At 36.2% G+C, this 19,966-nt stretch overlaps 2 protein-coding genes across 4 annotated transcripts; both read right to left on the bottom strand.

The window, feature by feature from the left end:
* Positions 1-469: 469 nt before the first annotated feature.
* Positions 470-7,310, bottom strand: LOC103704268 (branched-chain amino acid aminotransferase 2, chloroplastic-like). 3 transcript variants are annotated; one of them, XM_008787493.6, is made up of 10 exons: positions 6,688-6,971; positions 6,506-6,579; positions 5,743-5,917; positions 5,207-5,386; positions 4,974-5,105; positions 3,283-3,381; positions 2,295-2,411; positions 2,075-2,170; positions 1,424-1,536; positions 470-801 (listed from the first exon to the last, which is right to left on the bottom strand). In XM_008787493.6, the coding sequence occupies exons 1-10, from the start codon at positions 6,769-6,771 to the stop codon at positions 675-677; spliced, it is 1,197 nt and encodes a 398-aa protein (XP_008785715.1). In that variant the 5' UTR covers positions 6,772-6,971; the 3' UTR covers positions 470-674. The 3 variants fall into 3 exon arrangements, with proteins under 3 accessions (XP_008785715.1, XP_089783505.1, XP_088568104.1); XM_089927379.1 differs by having other exon boundaries at positions 5,743-5,923; positions 6,688-6,829; XM_088711978.2 differs by lacking the exon at positions 470-801 and having other exon boundaries at positions 1,420-1,536; positions 5,743-5,923; positions 6,688-7,310.
* Positions 7,311-8,715: 1,405 nt separating this feature from the next.
* LOC103704267 (branched-chain-amino-acid aminotransferase 5, chloroplastic-like) lies at positions 8,716-18,577 on the bottom strand. Its single transcript, XM_088711979.2, has 8 exons — positions 18,518-18,577; positions 18,173-18,410; positions 15,603-15,733; positions 15,216-15,314; positions 13,392-13,508; positions 12,115-12,209; positions 11,654-11,705; positions 8,716-8,854 (listed from the first exon to the last, which is right to left on the bottom strand). Exons 1-7 carry the CDS (start codon positions 18,527-18,529, stop codon positions 11,654-11,656), a joined length of 744 nt encoding a protein of 247 aa, XP_088568105.2. The 5' UTR covers positions 18,530-18,577; the 3' UTR covers positions 8,716-8,854.
* Between the last annotated feature and the right edge of the window lie 1,389 nt (positions 18,578-19,966).

Here is a 19,966-nt window from a genome sequence, read left to right as displayed (position 1 = left end):
CTTGTTTAGATTTGTGCTTTATTGTCAACCCCTTCTTCTTAGTAATGTTCACTTATTGTGGTTGATGCTGCAAAAACAAATGAAGAAATAACCAGAGATTGATCTCTTTGAGAATGTTATTGTAAGGGCCAGTTCCATGTATGTAGGATAAGGCTTGTTAGGCAGGACAATGCTTGTTGCTTATCATTATCATTTGGGTTAGTTAATAGGATTAAGGATGTAATTCTATGATTAATACATCATCATTAATTCAGTTTGCAGCTGTCTATTTTATAATTATATCATTGGCCTTTGGTAAACCTCCTAGGAAACAAAACATCTTTAGTCAAACAAATCATCCATTGCAATAACAGGGCATGTATCTTTACAGAAATAGGCTATAGTGATCTTTTGAACGCGCAGAATAATATAATAATCTATCAGACAAATTCCACAATTCGAGAAGCAAAATTAACTGACATGAGGAGAGTTGGTAATAAAAATCATTATCATATAAGTTAAGCAGGAATATTTGTTTTCAATACTCAACACTTGCAGGTATCGGCGTATAAATTCTAACAATGGATGCATTTTATTTGTTCTCCAAACTGAGGGGAAGAGATGGATAGAGAGCAATTTATATTCTGAGTATGGCTGCAAACTGATAGATGCATATATACAACTCAATGCTTGTTTTATATGGGTTGATGTTCAATTTCAACTGTCCAACTTTTCTTATCTTTCACAAGGCCCATCTGGATGGCTGTAAGGGCACTGTATAGCTGCTGAGACACCGTTTCAATTCCAGTTTTATATGCATACCTGCATGAACATAGATAAACTCTTTTCATATGCAAGGAGCATTAAGTACAAGCGGGTGATCGCATGATATCATAAATATATTTCTTCCGATGTACCAAAATCATGACAAAAATATTTAGCAATCAAAAGTTGCGGTTGAAAAGTGAAACGGATGCTTGATACAATTTGAGAATCAAGTAAAACTGTAGGTTATGATTTCTTTTTATTCTTCGAATAGATCGATCCAGAAATACTGGTGGGTGTTATGTCAGTTTCTAACATAAGCTAGTCGATCAGCTTGGGATTCAACTATAGCATGTGGTTATAAAAGAAACTAAGAGCTCATTAGGATCATAGCAAGGTGGTGTGATTTTTGAGAACTCATCCATAAGTTATAGCAAGTTTCCTCATAAGAATGGTAAAACAAGCATGGCAGGAGTTAATGTTTTGGATGTTCTTTTCGCCCATAAGAAAGTAAGAAATAGTGTAAATCATGAGAAAACAGTGTCTAGTAGACTAATTTCAATTTTCAAACTGAAAATTCATGTTGCTTCTTTCTGTGCATTAATGGTCAAAATGAATGTCAAACAAGGCCATAGAAATTATCTACAAAGAACATATAAAGGCAAATGTTGCTTATTACCTTTGGCCTTGATAAGTGATGCTGCCTACAGGAGCAACAACCACAGCAGTTCCTGTGCAAAATACTTCATCTGCAGCTGTCAGATCCTCAACAGATACGAGTCGTTCCTCAACCTGACCAATTTTAAAAATAAGAGAAATTGTAGATCTTTTTATAAAATAATTAATTTAAACATAGGAAAGGAGTGCATACTTAACAATTGCTTGATATGTTAGGGGCCTATGGAGGTTGGGTTTCAATTTGGCTCTGTGGCTTGTGATTTGTACCTCAGAGATGCTGTAATGCATGCTAAATCATGGCATTTATTTTATCTTTTATCCTGGAATCCTTTTGTATCGAGAGAAATCTTTGAGGGTTGCTCCCATAGTTATGTGTCTAAATTATGCAACAACATAGAATACCTACTATCAAATAGGGCTTCATTTATCTTTTTATTGTAGACTGCCCAGTGTTAATCTTCAGAGTGACTTCTTTCCTTAGCTTGAAACATAATACCAGCTCACAGATGCCTGGTATTAGTTTGAGAGTCAATTGTAAGAGTTCTTGATATTTTTTTCTTTTTTCTATGAAATGGCTTTACTTCTGCAGAAGTGCAACATTTCAGTTTAAAGTTTCAGTCTTTTGAAAGTTCTCTAAGTTATGAGTGCTGACCTTGTAGCCATAATCCCCAGCAATTTCCATGATGCTCTTGCGTGTGATCCCAGCAAGAATGGTTCCCCTTGTAATCGGCGTTGAGATGACATTATCCTAGAACAGATAAATTATATAATTATATAATTACATACCTAGCTAGAATATTTTTTGGAACCATGGTGGATGTGATACAAGCGAGCCAAGTCAAATGGACAATTGTTTGTTTGACAAGAGGTACCTTCACAATGAATAGATTGCAAGAAGAGGCCTCCTCCAAATATCTTTTCTCCGTAGAATCAAGAAATAGAACATCTGTAAATCCGTTTGACTTAGCCCGTACCTGCGCCTTCAAAACCTACAAAAATGACATGAATGAATGTTTGTGATGTTGCCATCTTGCATGGTGAACCTGAAAGAAGCTTTCAAAACTGCATCTTCTTTAGAAAAATACTGAGTAAATTAACATTTGGTCAACGCTTCAGTCAAAAATATATTGCCAGTTAATTACCAGGACTCCTTTTTCATCAGAAGGCTTATGATACATATTCAATTGGTTTTAATATTATTACTAGAATTTTTCTGTAAAGATGGATTTGGATTTATTTGGTCTCTCTCCCAAAAACACATTAATATGCCCATGTTGAGGGAGCTGGCTAAAACTATTCAAATTAGAAGTGCAGGAAAATGAGTATCCCCATTCACTTATCATGCTGTCAAAATATTACAGATTCATGTTGCTTTCTACAAGAATCAGAATATTTCTAGACGGAAGAAAAAACAGAGTTTGATCATAAGCATTCTTCAAAGAGCAATCTTATGCCTTAATGACTATAGTTACTTGTATGAACATGTCCTTCATAATTGACTGGACCCTTAAAACCAGAAATTAGCATTTTGACTATTTACCGCTCCTCTTACAGATCGATTCCCATCTCCCCTTTAAATTGATTGCTTCATCAAACATAACTTGAGGGGAATAATGAGAATGATTCTTGCATTCTTACAATCCTTGGCACTAAGAATTATTAGAGAGCAAACTCCCTAGCATCCTTCAGAGGCGAATAGATAAAAGCTATAATAGAACTATAAATTTTGACTAGTAGAAAAGCTTGTGTGTTCGTGAAACACATTTTCTGAAGTAATTGAAACTGAGACATGGAGCGATTGTTATGTCTGAACAGGGTACCAATTACAAATTTGATAATATTAAAAAAAATAAATCCTACCGGACCATAATTGGTAATTGTTTTCACACCACCAGTCCCACCAGGAGTGGCACGATGGATTTCATCGTCTATGATTAAGTTTATTGGAGCCAAACCCTCCTGAAAAAAAAATCATAATTGTAAATCCAATATCAAGAAAAGCAATATCATGTTAAGTTCAAAAAATCAAAAGAAAAGAAAATTGTATATGGTGATAAAAATGCTCATTGAACTCAAGCAAATCGGCAACATAATATGAAAAGATAAAATAAGATGACTATCAAAGACTAACTTATACAAAAACTTTCAAAGACCAACTATGCAAAAAATAAGGCACAAATTTAGATAAGAAGAGATCATGATACAATCACTTCACATAAAATCACTCTTAGTTGATCTACCGTGTTTTCTAAACCTCAAATCCAATGAAAAGTAACATATGCTTTAATGCTTGACATCTGCAAAAACCATGTATTGGTAAATACAATTATATAAACTTGCAAGTAAGTTTAATAGGCTTTGATATAAAAATTGTTTCATATCAAGGCATTGTGCAGTAAAGCCCGGGAACCTCCTCTATCTTTCATTGTTAACAAGTAAATTTACTAATTCATGATGTCTTTACATTACCCAATTAACACATATTCATAAGACACAGAACAAGATCAATTGAATGGGTATCAAACCAAAGTTCCAACAAACAGCTACTCCATTATATCATTTAGTTCATGAATTCCACTTTAGGTAAGGGCTTGTTTGGTACTGTTGTAGTTTTTGTGTTCTTGTTTCCCTACAAATTATTGAAACACCATGGAGAGAGCATTTGTATGGAACTACTGCCATTCCTTATTTTTTATTTTCACTTTTTCTGAAGGCAATAAATCTTGCTGCCAAAGCTCTTAATGTTTCACAGAAATTTCTTTTAAAAAAAAGAAAAAAAAGGAAGGGTTTCATGATACATGTTTGTTCAGATTAGTTCAAATTTTTTTCTTGGATTTCTGAAAACAAAAAAAGGAAAAAAATACCTACAAAACCTAAGTAATTGTATAGATACATCAAGGTACACAACAGTCATAATGTAGTTTAGAGCGCAATCACTCATTCTGCCATGTTAAAACATATAAATACCCAGCTGTACCACTTCTAGAATGATGACAATTTAGTTTGATTCCTTACAAAATGCAGTAAAAATGAAGATGACTAAACTGCATATCTGCTTTACTAGCCAGTGTTCACATGAGATTAATCATGAGTTTCAATAGCAATGTTGAATTCGGCTTCTTTGAACTAATCGATGATTTCTTCTTTCCCTAATTACTTACAGACATCTTCATCAACATTATTTTTAAAAAAATCAACTGCTTTAGGGGCCACTTTGTGGCCTACTGAAATTCAGAACTCTTATTTACAGTTGCTTTCCGAGAATGATCAAATTACACATCTGATGAATTAGCTTCCCCAACTCAACTGTAGGGAAAATCACAATAACGGTAAAATTGGGGGATTCTAGGAGCAGTAAGTTTTTCTTTTAAGAAATAGAAGTAGTGAGTTGTTTAGAGTACAGTGAGAGGAAAAACATTTGAATGACACTTTTCTACGGCAGCTAGATCTTTCTTTAAACCCATTGTAACAAACATGCTAAAAAAACAGGATTGAAAGCAGAATGCTTTGGCGAATGACAAAATTGGGACAAAGAAATGGCATTTGCTAACCTTGAAATAAGTTCCCACAGGTGAAGCATAAACTAAGAACATGTACTCAGGCGCTGGAGCCAAGCCCAATACAGGCCCACTCCCCATGAGCAGAGGCCTGAGATAGAGGGACCCTTTTCCCTGGGGTGGAACCTGTTATCACATACCATGAGATAGAAGGCAGAGAGCCCAGTTTAGCTGTTCCCATGGAATGCAGAAAAATTTTGGGTAGCCGCTGCAACTTGAGTACATACCCAGCGCTTGTTCGCCAATACTGTTTGCTTCACTGCATTAACAAATTGATCAACAGATGGAGATGGCATGCACATCCTCTTAGCTCCCATCTGCATTCGCCGTGCATTCTCCTCTGGCCTGAAGAGCAAGAAACCACAACCATCTCCTTTCCTGTATGCTTTTAGACCTTCAAAGAGACCCTTTTGGAAAGAAAATTCTGAATTCAGTTGAAAGTGCCCATGATGGAGGAAGGCTTCTACATGCAGAATTTTAACTACAACTACAAATAAGCACTCTAGTGGATGAATGGTGGTGAGATAACTAAATTTATGAAACATTAATGTATGCTCGAAAAGTATTGAGATAACTAAATTAAAACAAACGGTGGTGAAATGATATGCAAGTCTATGCTAGGATACGAGTACAGAGAAGAATTATAAATCCACTGGAAAGAAGTATTACACATTTTAAAAAAAAGATAATGCAAACAAGTTGTTTAAATATGGAGGTAAGCCTTTGCTGTATGTTTGCAGGGGATATTGAGCATCATGCTAACCTGTCCATAATTTAGGACTCCAGAAGATGGGCTCAGCTCAAGGTTCCCATATCGGTTGACTTCTCCATATGAAAATGTGTCATCTTGGGAACATTTCATGACATACATGTAGTCAGTTGGAACAAGACCAAATCCAAGGTCATCCCAATTGATATCAGCATTGTCTTCATCACTCCTATTACTTCTCACAAACAGTACAATAGTCACAGTTACTACTTATAATTTAAAGCCATAGGAGCTTCAACTTTCAAGTACAATTATCATCCAAAAAAAAAAAAAATTTCAAGTACAGTCTCTGTGATAAGCAAGTTCCTACTGAAACAGTTTGTTGTTTTTATAAAAGTAAATTCCTGCTGAACAGTTAATCCTACAAATATGAAAAAACATACTGATCCACAAAAATAACGACAGCAGATCTCATGCCTGAGTGCCCGTTAAGCCCAACAAGATAAATATAAAAACTGACCCTAGATCAATTAATACGAAGAAAGCTGTATGTCAACCGAAATTGAATCAGAGACATCAAACTAATGTGCCATTCAAGTTGGGCTGCTGCATGCATGACCACAAGAAGTCATAACGTATCAAACTAAACTGTGTGTGTGTGTGTGTGTGTGTGTGTGAGAAGCAGAAGCATTAGAATTTTCTTATATGCTAATTTGCACATCATACCATTACCACGCATCCAAATCTAACACGTAATCTATCAACCTCTGTAATTAGTGATGTAGAACAGCACTCTTTAATTGCAAAATCAGCTCACCTCTCGGGGTCATGCGTGCATGCATGCTGGAAAGAAGATGCAGACCGCGAAGCAAACAAAGAGCAGCTTCCAGGCTGCAATAACGCAATCCATCATGTTAAACTATTGTAAAAAGAGAACCGGTCGAGCAAAACCACTGAATCAACCCACAAATGGAAATCACGGATCGAACGGAAACTGACCGTCGGAAGTGGCCCTCCAAATCTGTTTAAAACCTTCGCTAATTTGCATGTCAAAGCGGGATTTAGAGCGCGCGTTATCCACATGATGTCCTCTCTTCTTGATATCAGATATAACTCTCCTTATTATTTTTTCAAGAACAAAGACAGAACGAGGAGGGGGAGAAAATTTTATACTATTAGGGTCGGGGCCTTCTCCAAAGCCCGCCTATAAACTCTTCAACCTTCTTTTAGCACAGGCTACATATAAAAATATCCAAGCATGACAAACCAATCATGTCAAGTAACATTCATGACAACCCACTCTATCATATTATATACGGCGATGCGAGGAAACGTCTTGCATTCCATCATAAAATAAAAAAAGAAACATATTGTACACCATCAAATATAAGTTACTGCACGACTCTAAAGTTGGTGTGGAAAAATGGAGGTAGGTAACAAGTCTGGTGACGAAAGGGGAGATGCTAAAATTGACAAGAAAAGGGCGAGGATATGGATAGGTGATCAAATAGGTGGATGGAATTCTACCAAAATAAAAATAAAAAAGGTGGATAGAGATGAGGAGGAGAGGGGCCTGGCCCTCGACTTGTGGGAGCTCTCCACACGCCTCTTCCACGTCAAAATGGACAGCCGCTACTTGTGGTCTCGCTTTTTGGCTCCGTGCTATGTGCTGCATCTGGTAATACTACGCTTGACGTATTCCATGATACACTAATTTTGGATGCGTTTGGTTCGATTCTGAGGTTTGGATAAGAACAGCGGCAGCACTTGGCCCCTTACTACAGAAAAACATCTTATTTTACGTAAGCTTTTCTGGTCAAACGAGTTTACCTCGAAGATCAACTATCTCTTTAGAGAAGGTAGAATAGATTTACCCCCACTTTATATCACATTGCATAATTACCTGCTCTCTAATTTTCTCCTCTTTAAACAGCATTTGTCAAATCCAACTGGCATTTGCAACCAAAACAAACTCAGAGTTTGTAGAAGGGAAAGGTATGGTAATCCCAAGATAAATAATGCTCCAATCCAAAATCAAACCCGTCAAAGAAGAAAGCATCTTGGTGGCAAAAAAGAGACGGAAATAAATGCTCAACGCCCAAAATAAGGAACCAAATTCATATAGGACGGATGCCAAAGGAAAAAACTTTTGGGCGGGCTTCTTATTTTGCTAAAAAAAAAAATTTAAATACACATAGCCCAAAATCATAGATTTCTTCTACTAATAGAGCTATTATTTTATGATTAAAAAAATAAAAAAATAATTATTTAACAAGTCAATACACATATATAGACAAATTGATATATAATTTTTAGAACATGGTGCTCCCCAATACACATTACACAGTCAGATTATATACACTTACTAAATTAGTTATCTAGCAATCCAATATACACTTTTAAGTAAATTAATACATAATTTTTAAAATAATATATTTATCAATATACACTATATAGCAATTTGTCGACTTTCTGATATATATTATAAGCTTATTTGACACTTCAATACATACTTTCAGATAAATTCATACATAATTTTCAGAACATATTTTCTAGCGATATATACTATGTAGCCAAATGATATATACTAAGTAATTAATTATTTTGTATTTAATTTTTTTAAAGTTAAGAGATTGGCGAAAACAGGGTCTGAGAGGTCATTAGACATTCTAGTGGGTGGGCCTGCCGAGGATTCAGTTTGGTCTACCCTTCTGTTTGTACCTTGGGAACGGACACAGAAACAAAGACGTCTACCAAACTCGCTCTCTCAAATAAAAATGGAAGAAAAGTATTTTTAATATCTATTCAATCTTTTTTTCCGATAAGGACAGGATTCCGAGCTTGCAGTCCCCAGGAGCATGCGTGTCCAAATACTAGTTCGCGTCGCGTCGCTTTTTAGAACCTTGCACGCGGACTCCAATTGAAACACAGGGGCCGTTGATTTAGAACAGTCGCGGAAGAATCAACTACATTGAAGGTTACCTGACAAAAATTAATAGCTTTTTCTGTGTCCTTTCTGCAGCCGTCTAGATCAAAATTATGGAGAACTCCAAGTTATTAGCATGAAAAGAAATGCATACTCCAAAAACAAAAAAAGAGGAAGCAAACTACCCCTTATTTTGCCTCCGTATCTTCTCAGTAGAGGACCCGGCGGCAGAGGGGGGTGCTGAAAAGAAAAACAAAAATTAGAACACAAACAACAAGAAGGTGCAGGATCAGCACTTGTTTACATTCGTCAGAAGCAAATCCGTCTGACATCCAGTCCAAGAATTCAAACAGGGCAATCTTCTTCCAGGAGGAAAAGAAAATAAAATAACTTTGCTTGCCAAAAAAGGTCAAATAATTTTGGCTTATGATATATTCCTTTCTTAGTATCCTTCTTAATTCTATAAGGAATAATAAAGAAACAACTCAAATCACAGTCTAATTCATAATTTGCCATCATATGCATATACAGTAATTTAGATTTTTTTCTCTCGATTGTATGAGAAGAAAACCTCCCATATGTCTCCAAGAAGGTATTGTTTATTTCCATCTATTCCGATAAGCCACTACCGAATTGTTTCAATTAGAACAGCAATTACTACTTAGAGGTATATTTTGTGCAACATCCCTTCTTATCTGATAGAAAAAGATCCCATGATCCTGATCCAGGTGATTTAGAAATGTAGCTCTTCTTAGCCAGACCTTCGGCATATCTTCCTAACAATAAGCCTTACATTTGAAACATACCAAGCTATTTGAGATCTCCATCTTCTTCTCCTCTACAACTACAAGTAAGCTTAATTCAGATTCTTGATACTAAAACTCAAGGATTGCCACACACATCATCCCAACATCCTCTTTTTGTGCTTATGGGCTCATCTCATGCATATAGAAAAGCTGGCATGGCCAAGGATGCAAATGTTGAAATAACTTTACAAATGTTTTTCTTATATCCTTAGTTAATTGGAAAGTTTGAATGAGAAACATACATATTGAAAGACCTTGATAAACAATATCTTCTGATTGTTTATTTCTTTAAGCAAATACTATTAAAGGAATAGATTAATATATGATTTAGTTGAGGTAATAATTTGTTCATTGTATCCATGTATCTCCTTTTTCCCTCTTGCTAAGTTGGGAAATTGGACATGCGTCCAAATCGATTCTCATATCCTCTTCCATGCAACACTAGATTTAAGTACCGGTGTGTTCCAACTATACCCTAGTGTACCAATGAGGTACTAGAACTAGTATTCCCCCTACACCAATACTATACCAACACATGATATTTCACTTCTATGTTGTTGTGCTGACATCAAGAAGCCTGCCAGTGGCAAGGTACCATAATGGCTACTAGTGTCAATAATTCAACCCTTAGGAGAATCACATGAAGAGGTATGATAGAATTAGCTTCACAAGTTATAACAAAATAGATAATCAGGAGAAACACAAGACAAAAAATTTCAGCTATGGCAACACCACAATACCACAAAAAAACAATTTCACAACAAGATCAAAATTGCTCTCCCTAGTTCAGAATTTTATGGTTTTGTGTTGAATCCACAAAGTTCACATACATTGAAACAAGATGTCATCTTGATATGTAGGAACCCATGATTAACCTGACTTAAACAAGTTTAGGTTGGCCATAAACAGGTTTAGGTTATAAATAGGTTGACCCATCTAAATCTGTTCACTAAATGGGTTGGCTTCAAGTTGAAGGAATTGACCTAGGAGGGCCAATTTATTAAATGATTTGGTTGGACCAGACCATGATCCATACCCATATGGTCCAAAGTCCACCAAAACCCTAGCCCTCTTTCTCTTCCTCTTATGAACCCCTCTTTTTTCCAGCCACCTCTCTCAGGGCCCATCACTTGCATCATGGTTGTCATCCCCGTCAATCTCCTTCGCTGACCCTAGTAATGCCTCCCTTTCCTCCACTCTCTGTTCCACTATCCTTTCTCGATGGATACCACCCTCAATGGCTCTTATTATGGCTGAGGGGGCGGAGGTGGAGGTTTGGAGGCAAGGGTAGAGGGAGTAAAAGGGATTGGTGAGATGAGGATACAATGATGAGAGGAAGATGCAGAGATCATAGTGATGAGAGGTGTTGGAGATCATGACAACCATCAGCCTTAGCAAAGGAGCACATAAGTGATGACAAGAGGTGGGGTGGAGGCAACCAACGATGTAGGTAGATTACATAGGTAGAGGGGATTGGATCTAGCAACAATGGTGCGAGTGGGATGGGGGAAGAGACTGGGAATGAAGAGAGGAAGTTGAAGTGGAATGTTTCCCTTTTGCATTCATTTTTCGTTTACTTTTTATGTTATTTCTCAACTGGATGAACCCAAATCGGCCCAACCTAACTTGTATGATAAATAGATTAAACAGGTCAGGTCATGTAGATTGTTTAGAAGTGGGTCATGTTTGGGTTTGCATTTCAACTTGTTTATTAAATGGGTCAAGTCCAAGTTGACAGTTTTTTTATCTCGGCCCGCATTTGACACAACCCATATCTGACCATCCAACTGAATTGCCACCCTAATTACAACACTTTGGATGCGATGATAAGTAGGCAACAAAGAGAGAGAACAACTAATGGATTATAGATTTATCATATAAGAATTTAAGTATCAATGCTATGGTTTTATCACATAAGGATTTAAGTACCAATGCATACCAGTTCTACCTATACCAGATCATTCCAGTGAGGTACTATTATCAGGACATCCCGATACCCGTACAGTATTGACACATGGTCTTTCACCTTAACTTTGTTGTGCTGACACCAAAAGGCATGCCAGCATCAAAATTTTATCATACTAGTTTGCTGTCACAACTTGCAAAGTTCGACTTCAAATTTCATTTGGGAGAATTCTCGTTTGAGATTTCTTCCATCAATCAAGAGATAAATGATCAAATAATTAAGAGCAAAAGAACTAATTCAATCAAGGCACAACAACAAACTACTTACCTATTTCCAAGGTATGTTACACTTCCCACAGTTGATACAACAACAGCTGGTCCTGTGCAAAAAACTTCATTAGCATCAAGCAATTCTTCTATTGATACAAGGCGCTCCTCGACTTGCAATGTTATAAGCTTATTATCAAGAAGAGGTAGAAATATTAAAGGATAAAATTTTTATTCAAGGTTAGTCTTAAGCAATAACATATTTGAGAGCACCAGGGAAACAAGTAGCTTTAGGATCCACAACAATCTAGAGGTAAAGCAAATGGCAGGAAAGAATGCTTAAACATATAGTAGCGTGACAAATACGAAAATGTCAGACTGAGCACTGGAAATATAAAAGCGAAAGCTACGAAACAAAGCCCTACATAGCTTTGTAGGTATAAGAACCATTTAATCAAGAGAAATGGTGTGCTAAGAATATCTTCAACATAGACATATTTATTACCATTTTTAAGTGAATACCTGATAGCTAGGCCTCTAGCAACTTCGATTATACTTTTCCTTGTAATGCCAGGCAATATTGTTCCTTTTGTGGCTGGGGTTGATATAATTTTATCCTAGAACAAAGACATATCCATTGCAATTCAAAGACTAGAATCAATTAACAGATAAATCAATATATAGACTGCTTGGCTGAACTTGAGAAGAGTCAAACTCCAAAAGAATGCATAAAGAGATACAGCGCTTGGCTGCAACACAATCAAGGTATGACCATCAGGTTACAAGAAAAGAAGGTGCTCCTGTAGAAAATACAATGAATTTAAATATAAAAAACAAAGAAACAAAATTTAAAAGGTATCCAATGATCAAGTGCTCAAAAAAGGGAGGAAAAAAGATCAAATCATTGCATGTTATCTAGAATCATACCTAAGACTTGTCCCATGTCAGATAGGTCAAAACTAGCCATACTATTCAGATAGCCAGCAAATTTATCTGTGCAAGCAGTCAGAATCTTTGATCCATTTTTTCTCCATATGCCTAATTCAATTTAGGAGTCTTGTTCTTGAGCAGGTGGTATATCCACTTTCTTGACATACCGCATTCAACGCAGCACTCGTATATTCAGGCAGGTGAAAACTGACTTGAGAACAAAGTGTACACATCCTGGGTGAATCCTATGCTGACTACTTGGGCTGGATGACTACTCATAGCTCATCATAGACAATAGATACAGAAACAGCAGATCGAACATCCTAACTAATTCTTCCATGTCTCTTTCCCAATGTTAGTCCAGTGACAATAAAAGAACAGGGAAAGGAGTCTCTTGAGGCAGTTATATTCCAACCATATTAATGGACTACGAGATTGATAACCATTACAACATTAATCCCATCTTCAGGAAGAACCAAATAAGATATGGAAGCTAGATCAGCATCCATACGTTATCCAGGCAACACACATGCTGCCATGTGACAAAACTCGAATGTTCAGCGTACAAGGCATGTGCCATCGCCACCTGCCTTTACGTGTCTAAACATGTAAACAATAGAAACCTACAAACCCATATAGAGATAAAGGTTGTACATGCTATCAATTACTTTATAGTTCACCTATGATTGATACACTGGTTAGCAGAAACCAAATGGATTGGTTCCTTTGACATTCTTCATAGGATGTCCAGGTGCTGATGTATAGTTATTTTATAGTTGACTCAAAACATCACCAGCTGCGACATCTCAAGTATTTTGGTGCCATATCCTTTCCAGAAACAAGCAAATGAAAATCATAGATATCCATACCTTCATAACAAAAATATTACAAGATGAAACTTCCTCCAGGTACTTCTTGCGAACAGAGTCAAGATACAAAACATCAGAATAGCCTTTCTCCTTAGCTATTTTCTGTGCCTTCAACACCTAGATATTAATAAATTGATGAACGTAAAAACTAAGCATACATGTGAAAAATTATTAATCATGGCTTTCAAAAGAATGAAAATCGGGAGTAACTGTATTTAATTGATTCAGCATCAACAAGAAATGAAGAATTAAATCTCAATAGGAGCAAAAGAATAAAGAAGTATATGATTAAACTGACAACGAACATGCCCAAGAGATAAGAACAAGGCTCAATATGCTAAAAAAAGCTACAGGGAGAAATTTATTGCCTTGGGAGTGTTATTGCCATTATTTTTGCAAAGAATTTTTCTTGCGCTCCCTCCCAACATATTTCTTGCATAAAATAATAAAAGCAACCAGAAAAGCAATAAACTTTCTGCGCTATGCCCCACCCTCCCCTTCCATAGAAATGCATGATTGTTGATACTTGTTACATTGTCAAGGGAAAATACTTTTTAATAGTAATTACATATTCAGAATGAAGATATAGCAGTAATAGTATGCAAGAACTATTTTTTTATCCATAATGTCATCTTAAATTTGCGCATCACATTGATCCTAAATATAAGTCAAGAAAGAGACTTTGTTAATCTACAGCATGTCAAAGAAGTTATCCAAAATGGAAACTCAACTCCTGAACTTACCTACTGTCACTAAAAATGACCTCAATTAATTACTGATTCCTTTGATTCCAAATGTAAGCAAACAAGATAAGATAATATCCATAAACAATCAAAGCACACCCTACCCCTGATATGGACTAAATTCCTGTGCAAAATAATTCAATTAAGTGGAAGTATTCTGCTTTCCATGTTACACTTGTCCATCTTTGTAACTTGTATAAGCTCTCTACATAAACCTATAAGATTTGGGAGGGGGAACTGGACTTAAATTTTTTAAAATAATTTGATTCACAAAAATAATTCTTACAATGGCCAGAAGATGCAATGATCACATACACCTATAAAATCTTGTTAACTCTCTCCACAGTGCTCTATGTTTCCTATAGGACCTGTACCTTAGAACCCATCCAAGTTACTAATGTCATACCACACTAGCAATTGTACATCTAATGGTGCTATTTGGTCCTTACATTTTCTCTAAAATGAAATTAAGTGTCCCAAATCATACTAATTAAAGTATCAAAGTTGAACTTTTTCTTTCATATTCTCTGTTCTGTCCATTGGCTTACATATTTCCAGAAATGCCAAGAACATAGTTATAAACCACCTTCACACTACTTAAATTTAATTTATTAACAGTGTCTATACAACATCTTTATTTTATAGATTAAGTATACATCCATTATATGAGGTTTTATATATCTTATGTGATACTTCTCTTGGTTTCCAAACACTTGAATATGCATGCATCCATTCAAATACACATCAAATGTTCCACAACAATGCCAATACCAATATCTATGCCATTGCCTATATTTGCAGATTGAAGTATCTGACATCCGTTAAACATGTGCTCCAATATCCATCCTATATCCAAGAAACACACAAAGCAACAAAGTGAAACATGCATTTATATTGCATTAAAAAGAAAAAGAATACACGAACAAACGCACTATGATCATAGCATTCTATACAAGTTTACTTGCAATGAGAAATGAAAGACATGAAGCATAAAAGGATTGAAGATATGAAAGAAGGATAGGAACCAATTACAGTTGATAATTATTATATTAAACAGACTTGTGTAACAAGGCTCAGTTACCGTAGCATAATTCCCAATAGTCTTTACACCTCCAGTTCCACCAGGGGTCGCATGATGAAAACCATTTTTGACTATCAAGTTTATTGGTGTTAAACCTTCCTGAAAATGGTTGTTAAAAATGTAATTAACAAAGCACTTGCTGCCAATTAATATCAGAAATGTCTAGGGGCTATTCATCGATCAAAACAGAATTCAGACAGAAGCAAATATATTTTTTGATGAAGAACAACTATATCATATAAGAAATCAATGAAGAACCACAGAAAACAAGATAATAAGTATGCAATACCAGAAAAAATTGAGGCACCATAATGCGAAAGTACATTTTGGTGATACAAGATAGGGTTTTTTATGGAGAAAGCAAAGAAAATAAGTACTTTAACCAACCTTAAAGTAATTTCCAACAGGTGAAACAAAAATAAGAAATGTGTATTCAGGAGCAGGAGCAACACCAAGAACAGCCCCAATTCCCATCAGTGGAGTCTGATGTACAAGGAACCCTTCCCTGTAGGTGGTACCTGCATCAAAGGACTCAAACTGATTATGACAAATTAGGATTTCAAAACATGAACATATCCATGAATTGTAATATCGACATTACACAGTATCCAGCGCTTATTTGCTAAAACAGTTATCTTTACAGCATCCATAAATTGCTCGACAGTTCATGCAGGCAGGCACATGCACTCTGCACCCATCCTCATCCATAAGGCATTTTCCTTTGGGCGAAGTAGTAGAATTGATCCATCTTCTTTTCTACAAGTTTTTAAACCTCCAAATAAACCCTAAAAAATGATGTTTGATATTCTTTTAGATATAAGAACTGCAGAGAGTTGATCTCCGAAGGTATTGCTGTCACATACCATACCATAAAAGAGTTTCAGATAATACAAATTCAACGAATGTCATTATCTATGGAATATGAGGTAGTCTTTATATATATGGCCTTAAATGCTAGCTTTCACTAGAACTCAGACTATTAGAACTCAAAGGGAAGGAAACTAGTGAGATGGCAAAACACAAGATCAGTTCCTTTGCATGGACTATAAATCTTGAAACACAGAGTAGGAAATCCATGGTCACTAGCAATCACATTTAATCAGAGCTCTGGAAAAAGGCACATACATGAAGTTTCTTCCAAATATTTACTACCATCTCAATGGTACTAAAAAAGAAATGTGGTGGCAATTTGGATGAAAAAATCTAAAAATGCTTAGACAAGCAAGCATGATTCCACAAAGTGCCACTAGAGCTATTCAAGATAAATATATAAAAACAATAAGTCCTTCAGCCACACTAACCTATCCATAATTTAAGACTCCAGAAGCTGAGTTCAATTCAATGGGGCCAAAACGCTGCAATTCACCTTTTGCAAATGTTCCATCTTCAGAAGATTAATTTCATGATATACATGTAATCAGTTGGCACCAGTCCAAATCCAATATTCTCCCAGTTTAAATCAATTATATCAGAAGCTTCCCTGATGAGATGCATTAATTATCACAAACATTTGAGACAAAGCAAAAGGATATATTAGAGACAACGGAAAGAATAATAATATAAACCAATTAGTCAATTCGAATATTCCTTCTTTATATGGAAAAAATGTGCTTCTCAAATAACAATACCAAGTTGAAACGGAAAATGCAGCTCTCACAAACCATTCATAGATCATCTCACCATATGCTCACATCACCAAAGCAGACAATTTCACAGCCCACAATTAGAAAATCAAATAGGAGTTTCCCATTAACCAAAGAAATCCATCTCCTTGACAAAAAGAGGAGAAAAGAGCAGCATATACATGCATGCACATATATCCGCACACATATCACAGATAGATTGCATGCAATAGTGCTATATTACACGAGAGTAACAATGCTTGAGTACATACTTGCAAGTACTTGCTCCCATTGCTTCACATTTTGTCATGTTAGAACTCACTAGGCAAAGTGACGGCATGGAATGAAGCTGGTTTTGAATCTGAAGCGATGAGAAAGAAATAATATTCAAACTTCTCTGTACTATGCCATAAATGTTTAACATCTAAAAGTTAATACAATTCAACATTGAGAAATTAGTCAATAACTGTAAGCTTATGCTGCATCCTTAAACAAAAACTATGGTGGTATGGCAAAAACATTTCTCGATAGCATTATAGGCAAGGTTGGTGTAAAAAGAGATTATGAATCGGTAGAACTTCTTTGTTCAATAAACTTCTAGTGGAATAGCTCAATATTCTGGAAATTCTATAGCCAATGCGATTGTAAAAGACAATGTGGAACGTCGATTCAGTATCAAAGCTCATATAAGTTGGAAATAGATGAGGGCACACCTAAAAGTAACTGAAACAATGCATGGGAAACTTGATAAAAATAAAGGCTTGCAACTAAACAAGTATACAAACCGGACCAATGTTAAGCAAAATATTCTCAAGTAGGTCACTATATATGTTATACAACAGATAAAGCATTAAAAGAAATAATTGTTGATTCAGCAAGTATAGCTCATTGGTGACTTGGGAGTTGAGGAAATAATAACAATTCACTTCCAGATAACTGCAGTAACAAGATCTAGAAGAAGAGATACAGTCATGTTCCTTCCTCAGCATTCAGCAAGTCCAAAATAGAACCACATAGCAGCATGACTTTTTCTTTCAATCTAAGAGTGTCTTTAGATGATTATCACGAGTTATAACAGTCGCGAGTACTACAAGGCATACCCGATGCCACCAACACTATCACTCAATATACTAGATTTTCTTCAAAGATGCTTCCTTTGACATAGAAAATCGAGCGATTTCACGCAAGAAGATGATTCAGAATCGAGTCTTTCACGAACCACAATGCAAAACCGAACATATCGCATCAGAGAAGAAAAAACTATTCAATCAAGAAACAAAGATAGAGGGAGCAAAGGGGACCTTGAACGAAGAGGAGGAGGAGGGGAAGTGGAACCTTCGATGGTGGGCGGCGAGGGAAGCGGCGGGGAGAGGGGAGGAGAGTAGTGCGCCGTGGTCAGCGCGGAGGCAAGGGAGTGGAAGGCCCTACACCATGGCTTCTTCGCTCGCTCTCGCCCTTCGATTTCGGCGGGGGTTTGAGAGCGCGAGAGGGAATTTCGGGGAAGAACGGCCTCGGACCGTGCTTTCGTTCGGGGTTCGGATGCATCTTTCGCGACGCCAACCGTCGATCGTAGCTTGCATAGATTTCAAAGGATTCCAATTTTAGATTGCGCAATCCAACGTTGACGTCATGAGGGTGAATATTTTTTCGCGCCAAAGGTACAACGATAAGAGCCCTCACCCGGCACAACATTACTCTGTCTTTGCAAGCTACGATCTGGAAGAGATGCAGCAACCATTTTTGAAGATATCTACTAGATTTGTCTTGATCATGTAGTGCAATATATTTTTATATAGTTTTTTCATGTTTCCATATCCTTGCATCTATGATTCTATTCATTGCAGTTCATTACCTCATGTTTAATGTCGAGACCTGTGGGTTTAATCGGACTTTCCATAATGGGCTGATGCTATATTATAATCACCACTTGTTTCGATAGCGTGAGATACATTTATTTATAATTTTATATTTTTTTACAATGTTAGGATCCAATTGATGCCTTCAATTGATTTTTATTTTTATTATTTTTATTTTTGTTGCTGTTGTATCCAGTTAAGAAGAAGGGAAGCCCTGGTTTTCGTGATACTTGGCTTGCAGGCTACTAAACTTATTCTTTGGTGACAATCCCTCTGACAAAGCAGATCAATTCATAAAACCGTCCTAACAGCTTGACTTGAAGCAGTGCAATGTCATACATGGTTCACGAAATATGGGACATTTCCAACCCAGAACTTTGCGACTATTTAATCTTGTGTATTGTCCCCAAAGCCAATCTCAAATCCACAAAATTCTTTTGAGCAAATCTCAATCCACGAAGTTTTAACCCTACCACAATATGGAAAATGAACTTAAAAAGCGCATATTTCCATGAACTTTGTACTCAAAATACATTTATTACTAGATGAAGTCATACGATATATATATATATATATATATATATATATATATATATATATATATATATATATATATATATATATATATATCAAGAGATGTGTAGAACACATGGAAATTGCACATTATGCTTGCTGTCAGTGATGAGTCGTCGCATCATTGTCTCTTCAACTCGGAAATATATGCTTAGGAGATCCATAAATCAGAACTCCCGTCTTTCTTCTTGCGCAATATTCTTTGGAAGAGCAGAGGAACCTCAAGAGGCCATATCACAGGTAGAAGAGAACCCAGACTCTCTGACCATTGAGGAAGGTCTTTCTACAAGGAAGGGGAGTGACCTTATTAGATCGATTTGAGGTTGTTCCTTTTTTTGATGGTATATGATATTATCCTAAAATGAAATGATGATGTTCCTTATTTATTTGATGTAATTAACTTGCAGCTCGTTGGCTTTAGCTGAAAAAAGAGTTCGTGGTCTCTTCAAAACCAAGGTGCATGGGTAATTCAATAGGACAAGATTTTATCCAACAGTGTTTTTCTTCTTTTTTTGGTGAGAGGTTAAGGGTTTGTGACCTAAGATTAACTACTGTTTTCTCACAAAGATCCCAAGTATTCTTATGAATTCGGTGACAGTGTACAACAAAGAGAAGGAGCTTGAAATCTGGCACCATCATATATCAAATCTGTGCCCATGCACACTTCTCACTTGGGGAGCACATGAAATGATTTTGGGCT

Source organism: Phoenix dactylifera, chromosome 15 (assembly GCF_051530095.1).
Source record: "Phoenix dactylifera cultivar Ajwa chromosome 15, Ajwa_hap1_PhDact_Kaust_v1.1, whole genome shotgun sequence".
NCBI lineage: Eukaryota > Viridiplantae > Streptophyta > Magnoliopsida > Arecales > Arecaceae > Phoenix > Phoenix dactylifera.
The sequence above is the reverse complement of the archived record's forward strand: the minus strand, read 5'-3'. Positions and strand labels throughout refer to the sequence as shown.

What these genes read in the sequence shown, in the direction of transcription:
- LOC103704268 (XM_089927379.1), bottom strand. Translation starts at nt 6,771, where the DNA reads ATGTGGATAACGCGCGCTCTAAATCCCGCTTTGACATGCAAATTAGCG. An exon ending in TATTGGCGAACAAGCGCTGG is followed by an intron (nt 5,106 to 5,206) that starts GTATGTACTCAA and finishes ATGTGATAACAG; the next exon opens with GTTCCACCCCAGGGAAAAGG. An exon ending in CTGTGGGAACTTATTTCAAG is followed by an intron (nt 3,382 to 4,973) that starts GTTAGCAAATGC and finishes TTTTTTTTTCAG; the next exon opens with GAGGGTTTGGCTCCAATAAA.
- LOC103704267 (XM_088711979.2), bottom strand. An exon ending in GTAATATTTTTGTTATGAAG is followed by an intron (nt 12,210 to 13,391) that starts GTATGGATATCT and finishes TCTTTGTTCTAG; the next exon opens with GATAAAATTATATCAACCCC. An exon ending in GCTAGAGGCCTAGCTATCAG is followed by an intron (nt 11,706 to 12,114) that starts GTATTCACTTAA and finishes TTTTTTGCACAG; the next exon opens with GACCAGCTGTTGTTGTATCA.